The sequence below is a fragment of the Nerophis ophidion genome, linkage group LG26 (genome assembly GCF_033978795.1).
Source record: "Nerophis ophidion isolate RoL-2023_Sa linkage group LG26, RoL_Noph_v1.0, whole genome shotgun sequence".
Lineage (NCBI taxonomy): Eukaryota > Metazoa > Chordata > Actinopteri > Syngnathiformes > Syngnathidae > Nerophis > Nerophis ophidion.
Genome location: NC_084636.1, coordinates 16307602 through 16324495, shown reverse-complemented (window position 1 = coordinate 16324495; position 16894 = coordinate 16307602). Strand labels below are relative to the sequence as shown.

At 37.4% G+C, this 16894-nt stretch overlaps 1 protein-coding gene and 1 long non-coding RNA gene across 2 annotated transcripts in view; one reads left to right on the top strand and one right to left on the bottom strand.

Annotated features, from left to right (window-relative positions):
- Nucleotides 1-3171: 3171 nt before the first annotated feature.
- The window catches only part of LOC133543915 (mitochondrial coenzyme A transporter SLC25A42-like), a 25991-nt gene continuing 12268 nt past the window's right edge, over nucleotides 3172-16894 (top strand). The window contains exons 1-4 of the mRNA XM_061888827.1: nucleotides 3172-3470; nucleotides 3692-3799; nucleotides 16052-16163; nucleotides 16335-16360. Coding sequence (XP_061744811.1) covers nucleotides 3734-3799; nucleotides 16052-16163; nucleotides 16335-16360 — 204 coding nt within the window. The 5' untranslated portion in view covers nucleotides 3172-3470; nucleotides 3692-3733. The remainder of the gene's footprint in view (nucleotides 3471-3691; nucleotides 3800-16051; nucleotides 16164-16334; nucleotides 16361-16894) is intronic.
- The window catches only part of LOC133543916 (uncharacterized), a 19637-nt gene continuing 8043 nt past the window's right edge, over nucleotides 5301-16894 (bottom strand). Inside the window, exons 2-4 of the long non-coding RNA XR_009804558.1 lie at nucleotides 13409-13518; nucleotides 9633-9715; nucleotides 5301-7114 (exon numbers count right to left, since the gene is read on the bottom strand). This is a non-coding gene — a long non-coding RNA (uncharacterized LOC133543916). The remainder of the gene's footprint in view (nucleotides 7115-9632; nucleotides 9716-13408; nucleotides 13519-16894) is intronic.

The window sequence follows — 16894 nt, the reverse complement described above, 5'->3', positions numbered from 1 at the left end:
ATGTTAGATCCACAATGGACCAGACTCTCACACTATTATGTTAGATCCACTATGGACTGGACTCTCACACGATTGTGTCAAATCCACTATGGAATGGACTCTCACACTATTATGTCGGATCCACAATGGACTGGACTCTCACACTATTATGTTAGATCCACTATGGACTAGACTCTCACACTACTAGGTTAGATCTACTATGGACTGGACTCTCACACTATTATGTTAGATCCACTATGGACTGGACTCTCACTATTATGTTAGATCCACTATGGGCTAGACTCTCACACTACTAGGTTAGATCTACTATGGACTGGACTCTCACACTATAATGTTATATCCACTATGGACTAGACTCTCACACTACTAGGTTAGATCTACTATGGACTGGACTCTCAGACTATTATGTTAGATCCACAATGGACCAGACTCTCACACTATTATGTTAGATCCACTATGGACTGGACTCTCACACGATTGTGTCAAATCCACTATGGAATGGACTCTCACACTATTATGTCGGATCCACAATGGACTGGACTCTCACACTATTATGTTAGATCCACTATGGACTAGACTCTCACACCATATGTAAGATCTACTAAGGACTGGACTCTCACACTATTATGTTAGATCCACTATGGACTGGACTCTCAGACTATTCCCTCACAGTATTATGTTAGATCCACTATGGACTGGACTCTCACACTATTATGTTAGATCCACTATGGACTGGACTCTCACACTATTATGTCAGATCCACTATGGACTGGACTCTCACACTATTATGTTAGATCCACTATGGACTGGACTCCCACACTATTATGTTAGATCCACTATGGACTGGACTCTCACACTATTATGTTAGATCCACTATGGACTGGACTCCCACACTATTATGTTAGATCCACTATGGACTGGACTCTCACACTATTATGTTAGATCCACTATGGACTGGACTCCCACACTATTATGTTAGATCCACTATGGACTGGACTCTCACACTATTATGTTAGATCCACTATGGACTGGACTCTCACACTATTATGTTAGATCCACTATGGACTGGACTCCCACACTATTATGCTTAATCCACTTGACGTCCATTGCACTGGTCGCCCGGATTGTGGGGGGCTGGTGGTTGAAGGGTTCCATCTGCGGTCGCCTCCAAGGTTTCTCATTGTATCCCATTGGGTTGAGTTTTCCTTGCCCTGATGTGGGATCTGAGCCGAGGATGTCATTGTGGCTTTGGCAGCCCTTTGAGACATTCGTGATTTAGGGCTATATAAGTATTTTAATGTTTTAATGTTTAATGTTAACTTGTTTAAGTCGGGGTCCACGTTAATCAAATCATGGTAAATGGTGTTTTTGTTTTGTTTTTGTTTTTACCATGAATTGATTAACGTGGACCCTGGCTTAAACAAGTTGAAAAACTTATTACCATATAGTGGTCAATTGTACGGAATATATACTCTACAATCTACTTATAAAAGTTTAAATAAATCAAAAGTGTACACACTGAGAACAGGAAGTGAACAAAAGTATTAGCAATTGCTATGTAATGGAAAATGGGTAGGATTAAATAAGCTCTGCTTCTTCCAACTCCTTTTCAGAACTGGAAAGTCATGCCGACACCTAACGTGAATTTAATTTCTGAACAAACTAGAGCAGGGGTCACCAACGCGGTGCCCGCGGGCACCAGGTCGCCCGTAAGGACCAGATGAGTAGCCCGCTGGCCTGTTCTATAAATAGCTCAAATAGCAGCACTTACCAGTGAGTTGCCTCTATTTTTTAAATGTTATTTATTTATTAGCAAGCTGGTCTCGCTTTGCTCGACATTTTTAATTATAAGAGAGACAAAACTCAAATAGATTTTGAAAAACCAAGAAAATATTATAAAGACTTGGTCTTCACTTGTTTAAATAAATTCATGTTTTTTTTTACTTTGTTTCTTATAACTATCAGAAAGACAATTTTAGAGAAAAAAATACAGCCTTGAAAATGATTTTAGGATATTTAAACACAAATACCTTTTTACCTTTTAAATTCCTTCCTCTTTCCTGACAATTTAAATCAATGTTCAAGTATATATTTTTTTTTATTATTGTAAAGAATAATAAATACATTTGAATTCAATTTTTCATTTTAGCTTCTGTTTTTTCGACAAAGAATATTTGTGAAATATTTCTTCAAATTTATTATGATTAAAATTTAAAAAACATATTCTGGCAAATCTAGAAAATCTTTAGAATCAAATTTAAATCTTATTACAAAGTCTTTTGAATTTAAAAAAAATGTTTGTTCTGGAAAATCCGTCCATCTATTTTTCTACCGCTTATTCCCTTTTGGAGTCGTTGGCGCCTATCTCAGCCACAATCGGGCGGAAGGCGGTGTACACCCTGGACAAGTTGCCACCTCATCACAGGGCCAACACAGATAGACAGACAACATTCACACTCACATTCACACACTAAGGCCAATTTAGTGTTGCCAATCAACCTATGTTCAGGAAAATCTAGCAGAAATAATGATTTGTCTTTGTTGGAAATATAGCTTGGTCCAATTTGTTTTATATTCTAACAAAGTGCAGATTGGATTTTAACCTATTTAAAACATGTCATCAACCTTTTGAAATTAATCTTAATCAGGAACAATTACTAATGATGTTCTATAAATAATTTTTTTAATTTTTTCTAAAAGATTCGATTTAGCTACTTTTTCTCTTCTTTTTTGGGTTGAATTTTGAATTTTAAAGAGTCGAAATTGAAGATGAACTATGTTTCAAAATTTTAGTTTTTATTTTTTTCCTGTTTTCTCCTCTTTTTAACCGTTCAATTAAGTGTTTTTTCATCATTTGTTCTCTACAAAAAACCTTCCGTATAAGGAAAAAAAATGTACAACCGAATGACAGACAGAAATACCCATATATATGGATTTATTTATTAAAGGTAAATTGAGCAAATTGGCTATTTCTGGCAATTTATTTAAGTGTGTATCAAACTGGGAGCCCTTTGCATTAATCAGTACCCAAGAAGTAGCTATTGGTTTCAAAAAGGTTGGTGACCCCTGCACTAGACATTTGGGCGCAAACGAAAGAGAAGGAACCTGGCAACCCACCACGGCAGCGAAATCTCGCGATATCGAGAAGGCCCCCTGGCTTTGTGGGCGTTGTAGTCCAAAACATTGGGCAACGACGTCGTCCTAGTTTCTTCCAGAACTCTCAGTCGAGCCCCCAAAATAAAAGCGAGCGCAGTGTCGCGGACGCGCGGCAGCGACACACGCAGATTAAATTAGATCTCCCAGGGCGTTTATAAATAGGAAGCATGTGAACGCCCGGCTGGACATTGTGATAAAAACAACAACACGGATCTCATCCCTCTTTAAGTTGCGTTTACGGACCCAAGCAGCCTGCAGAGACGCAGCAAAGACGACGGCGCAACAACGTCGGATGCCCGAGACACCTTGAAAAGGTAACTAAAATATATATGAAGATGTTTATTCATGCACATGTTACATAATTTGCAGGAGGTGTGGTGTTGATTAATAGGATTGAAGCAGCGTTGCATGCAAAAACAACAGTTTGAGCTGCTTGTGTAATGCAGGATCTTAAATTGTAATGCGTGCAATGTGGGCTTTAAAAAAAAAGGGGGAACAAGCTGTGCAAAATGGTTCCTTTTTTTTTTATTCGCAGCTTCCCTGGTAAAGCATCCATGAGAGACTAAGTGAGGGACCTATGGACCACCAGAGCCGCCTGCCAGTGGCCCCGGTGGTGACCCTGCCTGCTTCCAGCCCAGCAAAAGTCTCAATTTCATTCATATTACTTAGTCTTTATTCCTGATAAAACATCAGGACACACAAGTTGGGATTTAAAATGAATTGATCTGTTCTAATGCAGGGATGTCAAAGTCAAGGCCCGCGGGCCAGATCCGGCCCCCAGGATGATATTTGATTAGTACTAGAACTAGTGTTGTAACCAGAGGTGGGTAGTAACACGCTACATTTACTTTGTTACATTTACTTGAGTAACTTTTGGGATAAATTGTACTTCTAAGAGTAGTTTTAATGCAACATACTTTTACTTGAGTATATTTATAGAGAAGAAACGCTACTTTTATTCCGCTCAATTTATCTACATTCAGCTCGCTACTCGCTACTGATTTTTATTTATTTGTTAATGAACGCTTTGTTTGTTTTGGTTTGTCAGACAGACCTTCAAAGTAGTATCTATCACCTGCTTGCATTTCACCAATCAAATGCAGTCACTGGTAACGTTTGACTCAGTTTCACCAATCAAATGCAGTCACTGGTGACGTTTGACTCAGTTTCACCAATCAAATGCAGTCACTGGACACGCTTGACTCAGGTTAACCAATCAAACAGAGCCGGGCGGTCACATGATTAACGTCACACTTTTTTTTAATAAACCTTTATTTATAAATTTCATCATTTACAAACAGTGGAAAATAATAAAGTAAGTACAAAAACAGTATAAAAACCGTACAAAACAGGGCTAAGGGGTTCAATGTAACTAAAATAGAATGCAAAAAAAAAAATGTATATAAAATAAACAAAGTGCAAAGCAATATGCTCACTCAATCTCAGTAAATAACTTAAATTTGGAACACAGCATCATCGTTTTCACAGCTTTTTGGTTGTTAAAGGTAGAGTGTTTTAATGTAGAGTTCTAAATCTTTTTTAAAGGCACAAAAAACTGGTCGGGAATTGAGAAACTTACATTTATGAATATAAAACTTAGCCAATAGTATAATGAGGTTGAAAAGGTAAAATTCATTTTCAATTTGTTTTTCAATACAGTGTAAAACCAAATATATATTATTTACTATATATTATTGTTTTATTTGCTTAAGAGAAATTCCTGGCTCTGAATTTGTTCATTGCTCTTCTTATATTTTTGTGCATTACTTGTTGCTGTCGTCATTAAACGAACAGGTTACTCATCAGTTACTCAACACTTCAGTAGTTTTTTCACAACATACTTTTTACTTTTACTCAAGTAAATATTTGGGTGACTACTCCTTACTTTTACTTGAGTAATACATCTGTAAAGTAACAGTACTCTTACTTGAGTACAATTTTTGGCTACTCTACCCACCTCTGGTTGTAATGATACCAATATTTTGGTACCGGTACTAAAAAATTTTTGGTACTTTTCTAAATAAAGGGGACCACAAAAAATTGCATTATTGGCTTTGTATTAACGAAAAAATCTTAAGGTACATAAAACACGTTTCTTATTGCAGTTAAGTCCTTAAATAAAATAGTTAACATACAAGACAAATTGTCATTTATTAGTAAGTAAACAAACAAAGGCTCCTCGTTTAGCTGCTGACATATGCAGTAACATTTCGTGTCATTTATCATTCTATTATTTTGTCAAAATTATTAAGGACAAGTGGCAGAAAATGAATTTTTAATCAACTTGTTCATTTACTGTTAATATCTGCTTACTTTCTCTTTTAACACATTCTATCTACACTTCTGGTAAAATGTAATAATCACTTATTCTTCTGTTATTTGATACTTTACATTAGTTTTGGATGATATCACAAATTTGGATATTGATCCGATACCAAGTCGTTACAGGATCATACATTGGTCATATTCAAAGTCCTTATGTGTCCAGGGACATATTTCCTAAATTTATAAACATAAAATACATTAAAAAAAAAAACGAAAGATGTTGTGATGCCAAAATAAAATCGACGTAATTATAGTGGTAACGACTAAATACGCTCTTGTACTTGATATCACTACAGTGGATGTCAGGTGTAGATCCACCCATGGCGTTTGATAAATTCTGACGCCGGTGAGCTACGGTGTGTAGTGAAGCATGTATAGCTATTCTTCATCCTGCAGGGATGATACTTGTAAGAAACACACTTTATTTGTCACCATGGAGGCGAGGATTAGTGATTTGGAAGTAGCTACAACACTGTCGACAGCGGCTGGACTTAAGCCATGTATTAAAGCACCTCTTCCTGAAGGTGCTTCAGTGTTATAACTTCACCTTTATCGTTAGTTTTTAAGCCAAAATGCGTCCGTTCTCCTTTTTCTGTCTACTTGTAAGTACTCTGTGATTGTGTGCTGCCGAACATGCCCATCTTTTCGTAAACCAGCAATGTTATGACATGACGACAATGCGGGCGTGGGTAGGGTGCGGCACCGATATGTTTCAGAGGCACTATAGTACCGAAAATGATTCATTAGTATCGCGGTACTATACTAAAAGCGGTATACCGTACAGCCCTAATTAGAACCTAGTGTGTGAATGTTAAATCTTCCTCCTATCCAGGAAATCTCAAAAAAACGCTGCCTGATCAGGGCTCAGAAAATCTGTAGACTCCTCCCACCCCCACCAAGGACTGTTTTCACTGCTGGAGTCTAGAAAGAGGTTCCGCAGCCTCCGAAGCAGAACTTCCAGGTTCTGTAACAGCGTTTTCCCTCAGGCCATCACACTCTTGAACGCATCAAAGTAATCCCCTCAACTCCCCCCAAAAAACTGATTAACTCGCTGGGATATAAAGACAATATAACATACATCCATGAAAAAGTGCAATATGTTTATCTGTACAGTAATCTATTTATTTATATCTGCAGCTCATTGCTCTTTTATCCTGCACTACAACAAGCTAATACAACAAAAGTTCGTTCTTATCTGTACTGTAATGTTCAAATTTGAGTGACAATAAAAGGAAGTCTCTTAAAGTTAAAGTACCACCGATAGTCTCACACACACTAGGTGTGGTGAAATTACCCCCTGCGTTTGACCCATCCCCTCGTTCCACACCCTGGGAGGTGAGGGGAGCAGTGAGTAGCATCGGTGGCCGTGCTCGGGAATAATTTTGGTGATTTAACCCCCAATTCCAACCCTTAATGCGGAGTGCCAAGTAGGGATGTAATGTGTCCCATTTTTATAGTCTTTGCTCGGTTTGAACTCATGACCTACCGCCCGAATGCAGCTGGGATAGGCTCCAGCACCCCCGGGACCCGGAAAGGGACAAGCAGTAAAAAATGGAAGGATGGATGGATGGATAGAACCAGCCCGCAGGCTACAGCTGCCTGCTTTGAAGGAGGTCTGTTCTTGTCTTTGAGCCTGTTGAAAAATGTTTTCACTTAAAATTAGTGACCAAGCCGAACAAAAATGTTGGATTATTCATTTAATCATTGAATAAAATACAGTACACTGTTAGGTTCAATAGGTTATGTGCAATCATGTTAATATGTTTTAAAGGCCTACTGAAATGAGATTTTCTTACTTAAACGGGGATAGCAGGTCCATTCTATGTGTCATACTTGATCATTTCTCGATAGTGCCATATTTTTGCTGAAAGGATTTAGTAGAGAACATTGACGATAAAGTTCGCAACTTTTGGTCGCTAATAAAAAAGCTTTGTCCGTACCGGAAGTAGCGGACAATGTGCGCGTGACGTCACGGGTTGTGGAGCTCCTCACATCCTTACATTGTTATCAATCATGGCCACCAGCAGCGAGAGCGATTCGGACCAAGAAAGCGAAGATTTCCCCATTAATTTGAGCAAGGATGAAATGTTCGTGGATAAGGAAAGTTGGAGTGAAGGACTAGAAAGAAAAAAAAGACAAAGCAGTGGGAGTGATTCAGATGTTATTAGACACATTTACTAGGATAATTCTGGAAAATCCCTTATCGTGTTACTAGTGTTGTGGTGAGATTATACTGTCGTACCTGAAAGTCGGAGGGGTGTGACCACAGGTGTGGTGACCGCCAGTGTCTCTGAGGGAAGCCACGCAGTTCCCTCTTTGACAGGTGCACGAGGAACGACGCAAGCTCTGCTCATGTCTACGGTAAGAGCCGACTTATCACCACAATTTTCTCACCGAAACCTGCCGGTTGACATGTGGTTGGGAACCATGTTCGCTTGACCGCTCTGTTCCATAGTAAAGCTTCACCTTCGGGAATGTACACAAGGAAACACAGGCTGTGTTTGTGTTGCTAAAGGCAGCTGCCATACACCGCTTTCCACCTACATCTTTCTTCGTTGACGTCTCCATTATTAATTGAACAAATTGCAAAAGATTCAGCAACACAGATGTCCAGAATACTGTGTAATTATGTGATTAAAGCAGACCACTTATAGCTGGGATCGGGCTGGAAAAAAATGTCCGCTACAATCCGAGACGTCACGCGCACGCGTCATCATACTGACGTTTTCAACAGGATACTTCGCGCAAAATTTAAAATTGCAATTTAGTAAACTAAAAAGGCCGTATTGGCATGTGTTGCAATGTTAATATTTCATCATTGATATATAAACTATCAGACTGCGTGGTCGGTAGTGGTGGGTTTCAGTAGGCCTTTAATAAACATTGAACTAGTCCGGCCCTTCGGCTTGGAGCAAATTAGTTTTTTTGGCCCTCTGATGTATTTGACTTTGACATCTCTGTTCCAATGCTTGGCTTATTTAAAGGGGACGTCCACTTTTTCGGGGGAGTCTTCTCATAATTCACGAACTTTAATAGACAAAAACATGTTTTTTTTAATGTATTCCAACTCTAAAGGTCTGCCTACGATGGAGTCAATGGTGGTTCTCTATTGCGCCTATAAAGCCGCCTCAACCAGAGGCTCCCAAACTACGGCCCACGGGCCGGATCCAACCCAAAAGCGTCCAAAACCCAGCACAGATTTTTTATTTTAATATTCTTTTTATGTATTATTTTTGAAAATCTGTTCTTTTTAATCCATTTTCTACCGCCTGTTACTCTCGGTGTCTCTAAGCTGCTCAAGCAAATCATATTGTCTAAAAAAGCATTTTCCCATCGAGAACGTGACATCATCAGCGGCAACTGCACGCTCTTTCAGTCAATTAGTGCGAGAGGTGTATATATACAGTGTATATATATATATATACATATATATATGTATATATATATATATATATATATATATATATATATATATATATATATATACTGTATAAATATATATACATACACATATATATTTATATACATATTTATACATATACATATGTACATAAATACACTTATAAATACATACACATTTGTGAATTATAAATTATACCTCTCACCTGTAGAGTAAAAAAATAAGGAAATAATCCGAGAAGTTGGTCAACTTTGACAGCCAATTTATAAAGGGGGGAAAAGACAACGCCCTTTTTTCTTCGCGAGGATTATGAGTCATTCTTTACCTAAACGAGAATATATCAACATCCCATCAGTCAGCAACCTAGTGAGAGCAGACGTTGTACAGTAAGTGACGTTTTATTAGGTCTGCAGTGAGTAGTAATCAGTGACGTTGTGATGCATTTTTTAAATTAATGCAATGCCGTATACTTAAAATGAGCAAAATACATAAATGTTACATGTTATTATGAATGTGCCTGTTACTACATTACAATTCACTTACAGCATGTATATAAAACCTTAATGGAGGTGTTTTTAGCTACTTTATATGCAGAATAGAGCGACTCCCATAGGCTGTGTCGTGAGCAGACTTTTGCTCACTAGTTAGAATGAATAAAAAACATGTGTTCTTGTCTTACATAAGGACAAAAAGTGCAGTTCCCCTTTAATGCGTTAAAGTAAGTCAGTGTTATGGGCTTGTGAAAACATACCTCAGTCGGCCTCTCTGCTGGCAGGGAGGCCGTAAATAAAAGGGAGAGGGGCAGGCCAACAACATGAAGCTGGGTCATCTTACCTGCAACATTGCCCAAGCAGAAACGTGCAAGATAAGGATAAGGATAATGTAGGACATACACACCTGTTTGTGTTTACAATCCGTTTATTCCCCATGTGGAAACATTAGGAATGAAAATTGTCAAACTGTTAGTATCGTGAAAGCTTTAATTAACTGTACGGGCAATACCAAGAAGTAATTGTTTTTCACTGTGGGCTGAGAGGATTGTTGATGGCGCGCCGAGTTTAGCAACGGCTTTGCATGTGCAAAAAGAAGTTAACCACGGTATGTTAAAATGTCAGCAACACTTTACAATTCTTAACAGGTGTAAAAATATGTTCTCCACTGTGTGTCACTTTCTTGACTGTCATACGAGTGTAAAAAGAAGTTAAGCACTGTATAACAGAATATTGTATTACCCATTCTTTGCTGTTGAACAACTGTCAAAAAAAAAAGTTGATCGTTAAGGTTCAGTACTGGCCGATTTTCGTAAAAAAGTATGTAATCGCCATTAATGCCGATCACAAACGGCAATTTTTTCTATTTTCAGTACCCCGGCTGACAAGTGGCTAGCAGCTAATAAAGTGCGGAGCTGCTCCCCTAGGATAATAATATTTAACTTCCATTATGGCAAATGAACTGCATTTCTTAAAATTGTAAGTAGCGTTATCACTGGAGGCCGAGGCTAAACATGTTACAAACTGAGAGCCAACCAGGAGCAGGCATGCTAATAGCTAAGCTGACTATAAACAAGACCAATAATCAGGTGAATAGTAAAGTTTAGGAAGTGTATAAAGTGAGTGGATATTAAAAGGAAATTAATAAGTACATTATGAAGAATCTAGAGCAGGGGTGTCCAAACGCATTGGGCTAAAATACTTTTGCCAGGGGCCGAAAGTTGACTGCATGTAAAGTAACTATACATACAAATGTATGTATGTATGTATGTGTACATATTATATTGTATGTACTGTATGTGTACATATTATATTAAAATAATTAATATATATATATATATATTATTATTATTATTATTATAATTGGACATTAGGAGTATGTATAAGTTCGGTTCATACCTTGTTTACTTCTGTGTTGAATTTTTTTTAAGTTTTACAATCAATCAGAAATATCAAGCAGCTAAAATGTGCCAAACATGGATACGTGTAGGATAGTGTTTTACATCATGGCCTTTAATGGATTAAACTTTGAATTGTTTTATGTTGTTTGGACATTTTTTCATTATGTGTTTGAAAAAAGTTCAGTAAGCTGGTTGTGTTATGTTGCTTTTTTTTTTGCACTATGACTAGGGAAGGTTGTTTGGATTGTGTCATGTGAGTAAACGCTGTGCTATCATTTTAAAGTAAAGTCGAGGGTTATTGATCTGATTTACTCTTATTGTCAACAAGATGGCAGCAGTTCATAGCATTCAAAGATCAGCATTTAAGATTAATTTGAGGTCAATTCCCTGGTGTGATACTTTATTGACCTTATGTTGTTTCGAGGGCCAAATGACCTGTAGTTTGGACACCCATGGTCTAGAGAGAGGATAATATAACTACAGCTGTTGGTGTGTCAGCATTGTCGCAGTCAGTACATGACATGTATTGTGAGAGCGGATTGAACCATAAATTAGAAGTATCGATACCAAGGGTATTTTCTGTGTATGATCCTTACTTGAGTGATTTGGTCGATATTTTTATTTTCTCAAAAACATTTTTTTGTTGTTTTTTTTAATGTTTACAAGGCTAGGAAATAATTCCCAGGACACAGGATAACTATGAAGGCAAACCATATGATTGGAATGAGTAGTATATGGTCAATAACCATAAACAAATTGAAAAATGTATAGTCAATACATGTAAACGGTATCGGCCGATCTCACTCATGGATGATTGGTATCGGAACCCTTATCCATCCATCCATTATCTACCGTGTGTCCCTCTCAGGGTTTTAGGGGGGGCTGTAGCCTTTCTGCACTCTGGCGGAAGCTAGGGTCGATATCGGAACCTGCAACATAAAACCCCGATCTGAAAATCCCTATGGCCACTGTAGATTAAAACTTCAGTAATACAGTACAGTATTCTCTATTGTGACACAAGTGTAAAAATAAGTTAAAAACCATATATTTAAACTTTTGGTAATTTTCTTAACTGGTGTACAAGTGTAAAAATAAGCGAACTACTGTATTTAAAAACTTAAATAGCATTTTAGCCCTCTTACATATTGTACAAGTGTAAAAAGAAGTTGGGCGTTGTTGCCACAGCTTTGACGCGGGAGCATTAAGTTAGATCATGATCACTGATTAAAGGGCTCTCGATAAACGTTATTCATACATCTAAAGACAAGTATTTATTTATTTTTGTTCATTAATAATATTAACGTGTCAACTTTTTGTCATCACATATCTATCTCTATGTTTACATTTTCATAGAGGGAGGTATTTAAAAAAAAATTATTATTATTTTTTTTTAAAGTTATGTACATTTATATGTACATGTAAATGCTGTCATGGGACAGATCCATGAAGAGTTTGGGCGGAATATGTCGTATAGGAATTAACTATACAAAATAAAACATGAACAAAATGCTTTGTAACATGAACGGTTTTGGAAACACCATTGTGACATGAAAAAACAATAAGTAATGTAAAAATTTTTTTTAAAAACACTATAAAAAACATGTATAAAAAATCCTGGTGTTTACTTTAGATATCTATATAAAACTCAAAGCAGATGAAGTCTAATAAACAAGCTTTGTTGTCCTAGTGCGGGGGTCGGCGAGCCGCATACGGCTCTTTAGCGCCGCACTAGTGGCTCTCTGGAGCTTTAACAAACATATATGAAAAATGCAAAAAGATGGGGGGAAAAAAATATTATTTTTTTTGTGTTAATATGATTTCTGTAAGAGGACAAACATGACACAAACCTCCCTAATTGCTATAAAGCACACTGTTTACATTAAACATGCTTCGCTGATTTGAGTATTTGGCGAGCGCCATTTTGTCCTACAAATTTTGGCAGTCCTTGAACTCACCGTAGTTTGTTTACACGTATAACTTTCTCCAACTTTCTAAGATTTGTGTTATGCCATTTCTTTTTCTGTCTCATTTTGTCTACCAAACTTATAACGTTGTGCATGAATGCACAAACGTGAGTTTTGTTGATGTTATTGACTTGTGCGGAGTGCTAATCAGACCTATATGGTCACTGCATGACTGCAAGCTAATCGATGCTATCATGCTGTTTACGCTAGCTGTATCTACATATTGCATCATTATGCCTCATTTGTAGCTATATTTAAGGCTTATTTAGTGTCCTTTAAGTCCTCTTAATTCCATGTATATCTTATAACACACTATCTGTATGTAATATGGCTTTAAATTTTTTGCGGCTCAAGACGGTTTTGTTTTTGTATTTTTGGTCAAATATGGCTCTTTCAACATTTTGAGTTGCCGACCCCTCTCATAGTGGTTCGCTACAACTGTTTGGCCAAAAAAAAAAACAGAAGTGATACCTCTCACATCGAATACACAATCTTCACAGCCTACGCTCAGTTCGATGAAAACACATTTTGGGTAGTATTGACGTTATTTGAAAACTGATACAGTTGGCAGTTAACTGAAGGAGGAGTGAGCATCCCAGTAAACAAACTAAAGACTTTATAAACAAGTTGTGACAACGTTCACGACACATCGCCAGCTGCATGTTTCCTCACCTCATTAACTCTCAGCCACAGCAGCCGAAGGACGCTGCATTGACGCGGGAGCATTAAGTTACATTTCTTCTTCTTTTTGCCACCAATGAAAGCCTTCATTGTTGACATCACTAAAAAAAGGCACAAAAAAGAAAAACATACTTAGAGTTAGACGCTCACTGGGTCGAAATCTCACGAGATTGGCTGAAATCTCATGGGACATAACTTGTGATGACATATTTTGGTCAAATCTCAGAATGGTGCAAGGACTTTTTAAGTCCCATAGGTATTTAGTCCACAAAAACAATCACAATTACATAATGGGAAGTGTTGCGGGATACTTTTATTATATATACATCAAGGTATTTCAATCCATGTGGAATGCAAAACAGCATTTGGCCTCAATAAGAGTTGTGAAACTCTGCTGATATTTTCCCTTCCTGAAGCAATTCTCATTGCAGAGAGTGGCTGTTTATTGGGTTCAGCGGCCTTTTAGGCGTGGACAAGTTGCGTGAAAACACACACACACACACACACACACACACACACACACACACACACACACACACACACACACACACACACACACTGTATTAACCAGCTATGTTTTAGCAAAACACGGCTTAGCGTTATCTCTCGTGATTAGCAGAGGAGTCACTTTGCAGGAAGTACTTCACACTTGTTGTGGTGATGATAAGCAGGATGACAAATCAAGTACACGTTTAGACGTGATAAAATAGAGCAGTGATTCTAAAACTAGTCTCGACCTAGATTCTCCGGCAAGTGCAGGGGGTGTTCAAACTTTTTCCACCAAGGGCCGCAAAGTGAAAAGTCAAAGCATGCTGGGGCCAATTCGATACTTCTCTATGTTGTAGTTTTTTTTTTACTAAAAACAAAAATTATTATTGGTGCACAAGAAATCGATGCAGATCCTAATCGTGGTTCTTATTCGTCCAAATTTTAAATCGATTCATACTTTTTATTTTTTTATAATATCTCTTTAAAAATACCTTTTTAGGCCTTCTCCATACAATCGGAAAGAGCTTTTCTAACCTGATTCATTATCATTATTGTACCAAATAATACATTGCAAAAATCGGTTTGAATTCAGAATCAGGTTGAATCAAGAATCGATTCTGAATCAAAATATCACCCCAGGAATCAGAATGGGATCAAATTGTTAGATGCCCAAAGACTCACAACCCTAGAAATGTTTTATATATATCTATGTATATATATATGTATATATATATATATATAATACTCGGGGTAGACCAGAGTATTCGTTAGGTCAGGAAAAAACACAGACGCTATTTCATCCTTACAAGCCTGTTTCGCAGGGATTTCCAGGGAAAATCCCCTGAAGAGTCGGGAAACCTGCGAAACTTGTAGGGATGAAATAGCCTCCGTGTTTTTTCCTGACCAAACTAATATGTGTATAAATATATATATATATATATACACACATATATATTTACAGATAGAACTTTGTGTTGGCTTTGTGATATAGATGACATTATTATTTATATACCGATATTGAAGCCTTGAATATTGGCCAAAACCGAAATATGATCCAATATCAGCACAAATTATACATACTTGTATTATTTTGTAGTGTGGAATGTTAAAAAAAGGTTTAATCACATATAAAATAATAAAAACTCTATTATTAATAGTATGTAATAAACCTACAATGTCTAAGTTTTTTTTTGGCAACGCCTCGTGGCCGAAATAATGCATTCCAATGAGTGGTACTGGATACCTTTTAGTACACTGCTGCCTTGAAAACTCTTTATCTGTATTTACTTTTTTTTTTATATTTCTTTATATTAGTTACTGTATCCACTTGGTGGGAAATGGGGGGGTGGTCTGCAGTCTCCTCCAAAGTTTCTCACTACATCCAATGGGTTGAGTTTTTTCTTGCCCTGATGTGGGATCTGGGCAGAGGATGTCGTTGTGGCTTGTGCAGCCCTTTGAGACACTTGTGGTTAAGTGCTATATAAATACAATTTGATTGATTGATATTGACAAATGTCATGTTTTAGACCGCAATCATTTTCAATTAAGGACATTTTATTATGTACATACCTAGCTTGCCCTAATCCGATACTTAAATTAATGTTCTCTTTCTCTCACTACATTGTCTTTTTGTCTTTTTCTTCCAATATTTTACTTCATTGTTTGAATTTGTTTAAACAATAAGCTGCAGGCCAACAAAACTTGAACTGCGGGCCGTTAATCGCCCCAAGGCCACACTATGGACACCGATGGTCTAGTGTTACGCTAAAGAATGACTTGATTAAAGTACAGTGTTTTCTTGTATTAAGACACAGTGTTACTGTTCAAACTGTGTGCAATGTCAGAGTGGCCCAGAATATTAAATATGTTAGATTCAACCTCTGCCTTGTTTTTATGTTTACATAGGCCTATTTCGCTACTCTGTTTTAATACTGGGCATTATGGCAGTACTTGGAGAACCAAGTTTTTTCTGAAGTGGTACTTAGTGAAACAAGTTTTAGACCCACTGAAATAGAAGTAACAACATCATAAAGATGAATGTACTTTAAGGTTACGTCTGGTTTAAGGTCACAAAGTGAAGTTTTGTTTTCACTGTTAACGTGACAACGCAACATGACGGGTAACATGCTCAATGCTGCCCAACAGGACCTGAGGCCCGGCTGCACGGCGCTGGACTCCCTGCTATGCGGCGCATTCGCCGGAGCCGTCGCCAAAACTGTCATCGCACCCCTTGATCGCACCAAGATCATCTTCCAAGGCAAGAGCGAAACATTCAGTTTGACATTGGTGCGGCGTAGTTGTTTACCTAACCTACAGTTTCCTGTGCTCACTCCGGAGTTAACTAACATCTAATCCTCTTAGTCGATGTTTAACCTACATACTTTACGACAGCGTCTTACTTGAACTCTTTTCTTTTTCTTTTCCTCAGTGTCCTCAAACAGGTTCTCAGCTAAGGTGAGTTCATGTTTACATACAGTATGATTAAAAAAAATCACTGATAACCATGCAGTAGACTGATAAATGGGTTGAACTTGTATAGCGCTTTTCTACCTTCAAGGTACTCAAAGTGCTTTGACACTACTTCCACATTCAACCATTCACACACACATTCACACCATGCAAGGCGCTAACCAGCACCCATCAGGAGCAAGGGTGAAGTGTCTTGCTCAGGACACAACGGACGTGACGAGGTTGGTACTAGGTGGGGATTGAACCAGGGACCCTCGGTTTGCGCACGGCCACTCTTCCATTGCGCCTCGCCAATACCAATATTTGCATTAAATATATATGTTTATATACATATATACATACATACCTGTGTATATATATGTATTTTTATATAAATATATATACATACTGTATATATACATATATGTGCACATACATGTGTATATATATGTATTTTTATATAAATATATATACATACTGTATATATACATATATGTGCACATACATGTGTATATATATGTATATGTTATATATGTATAC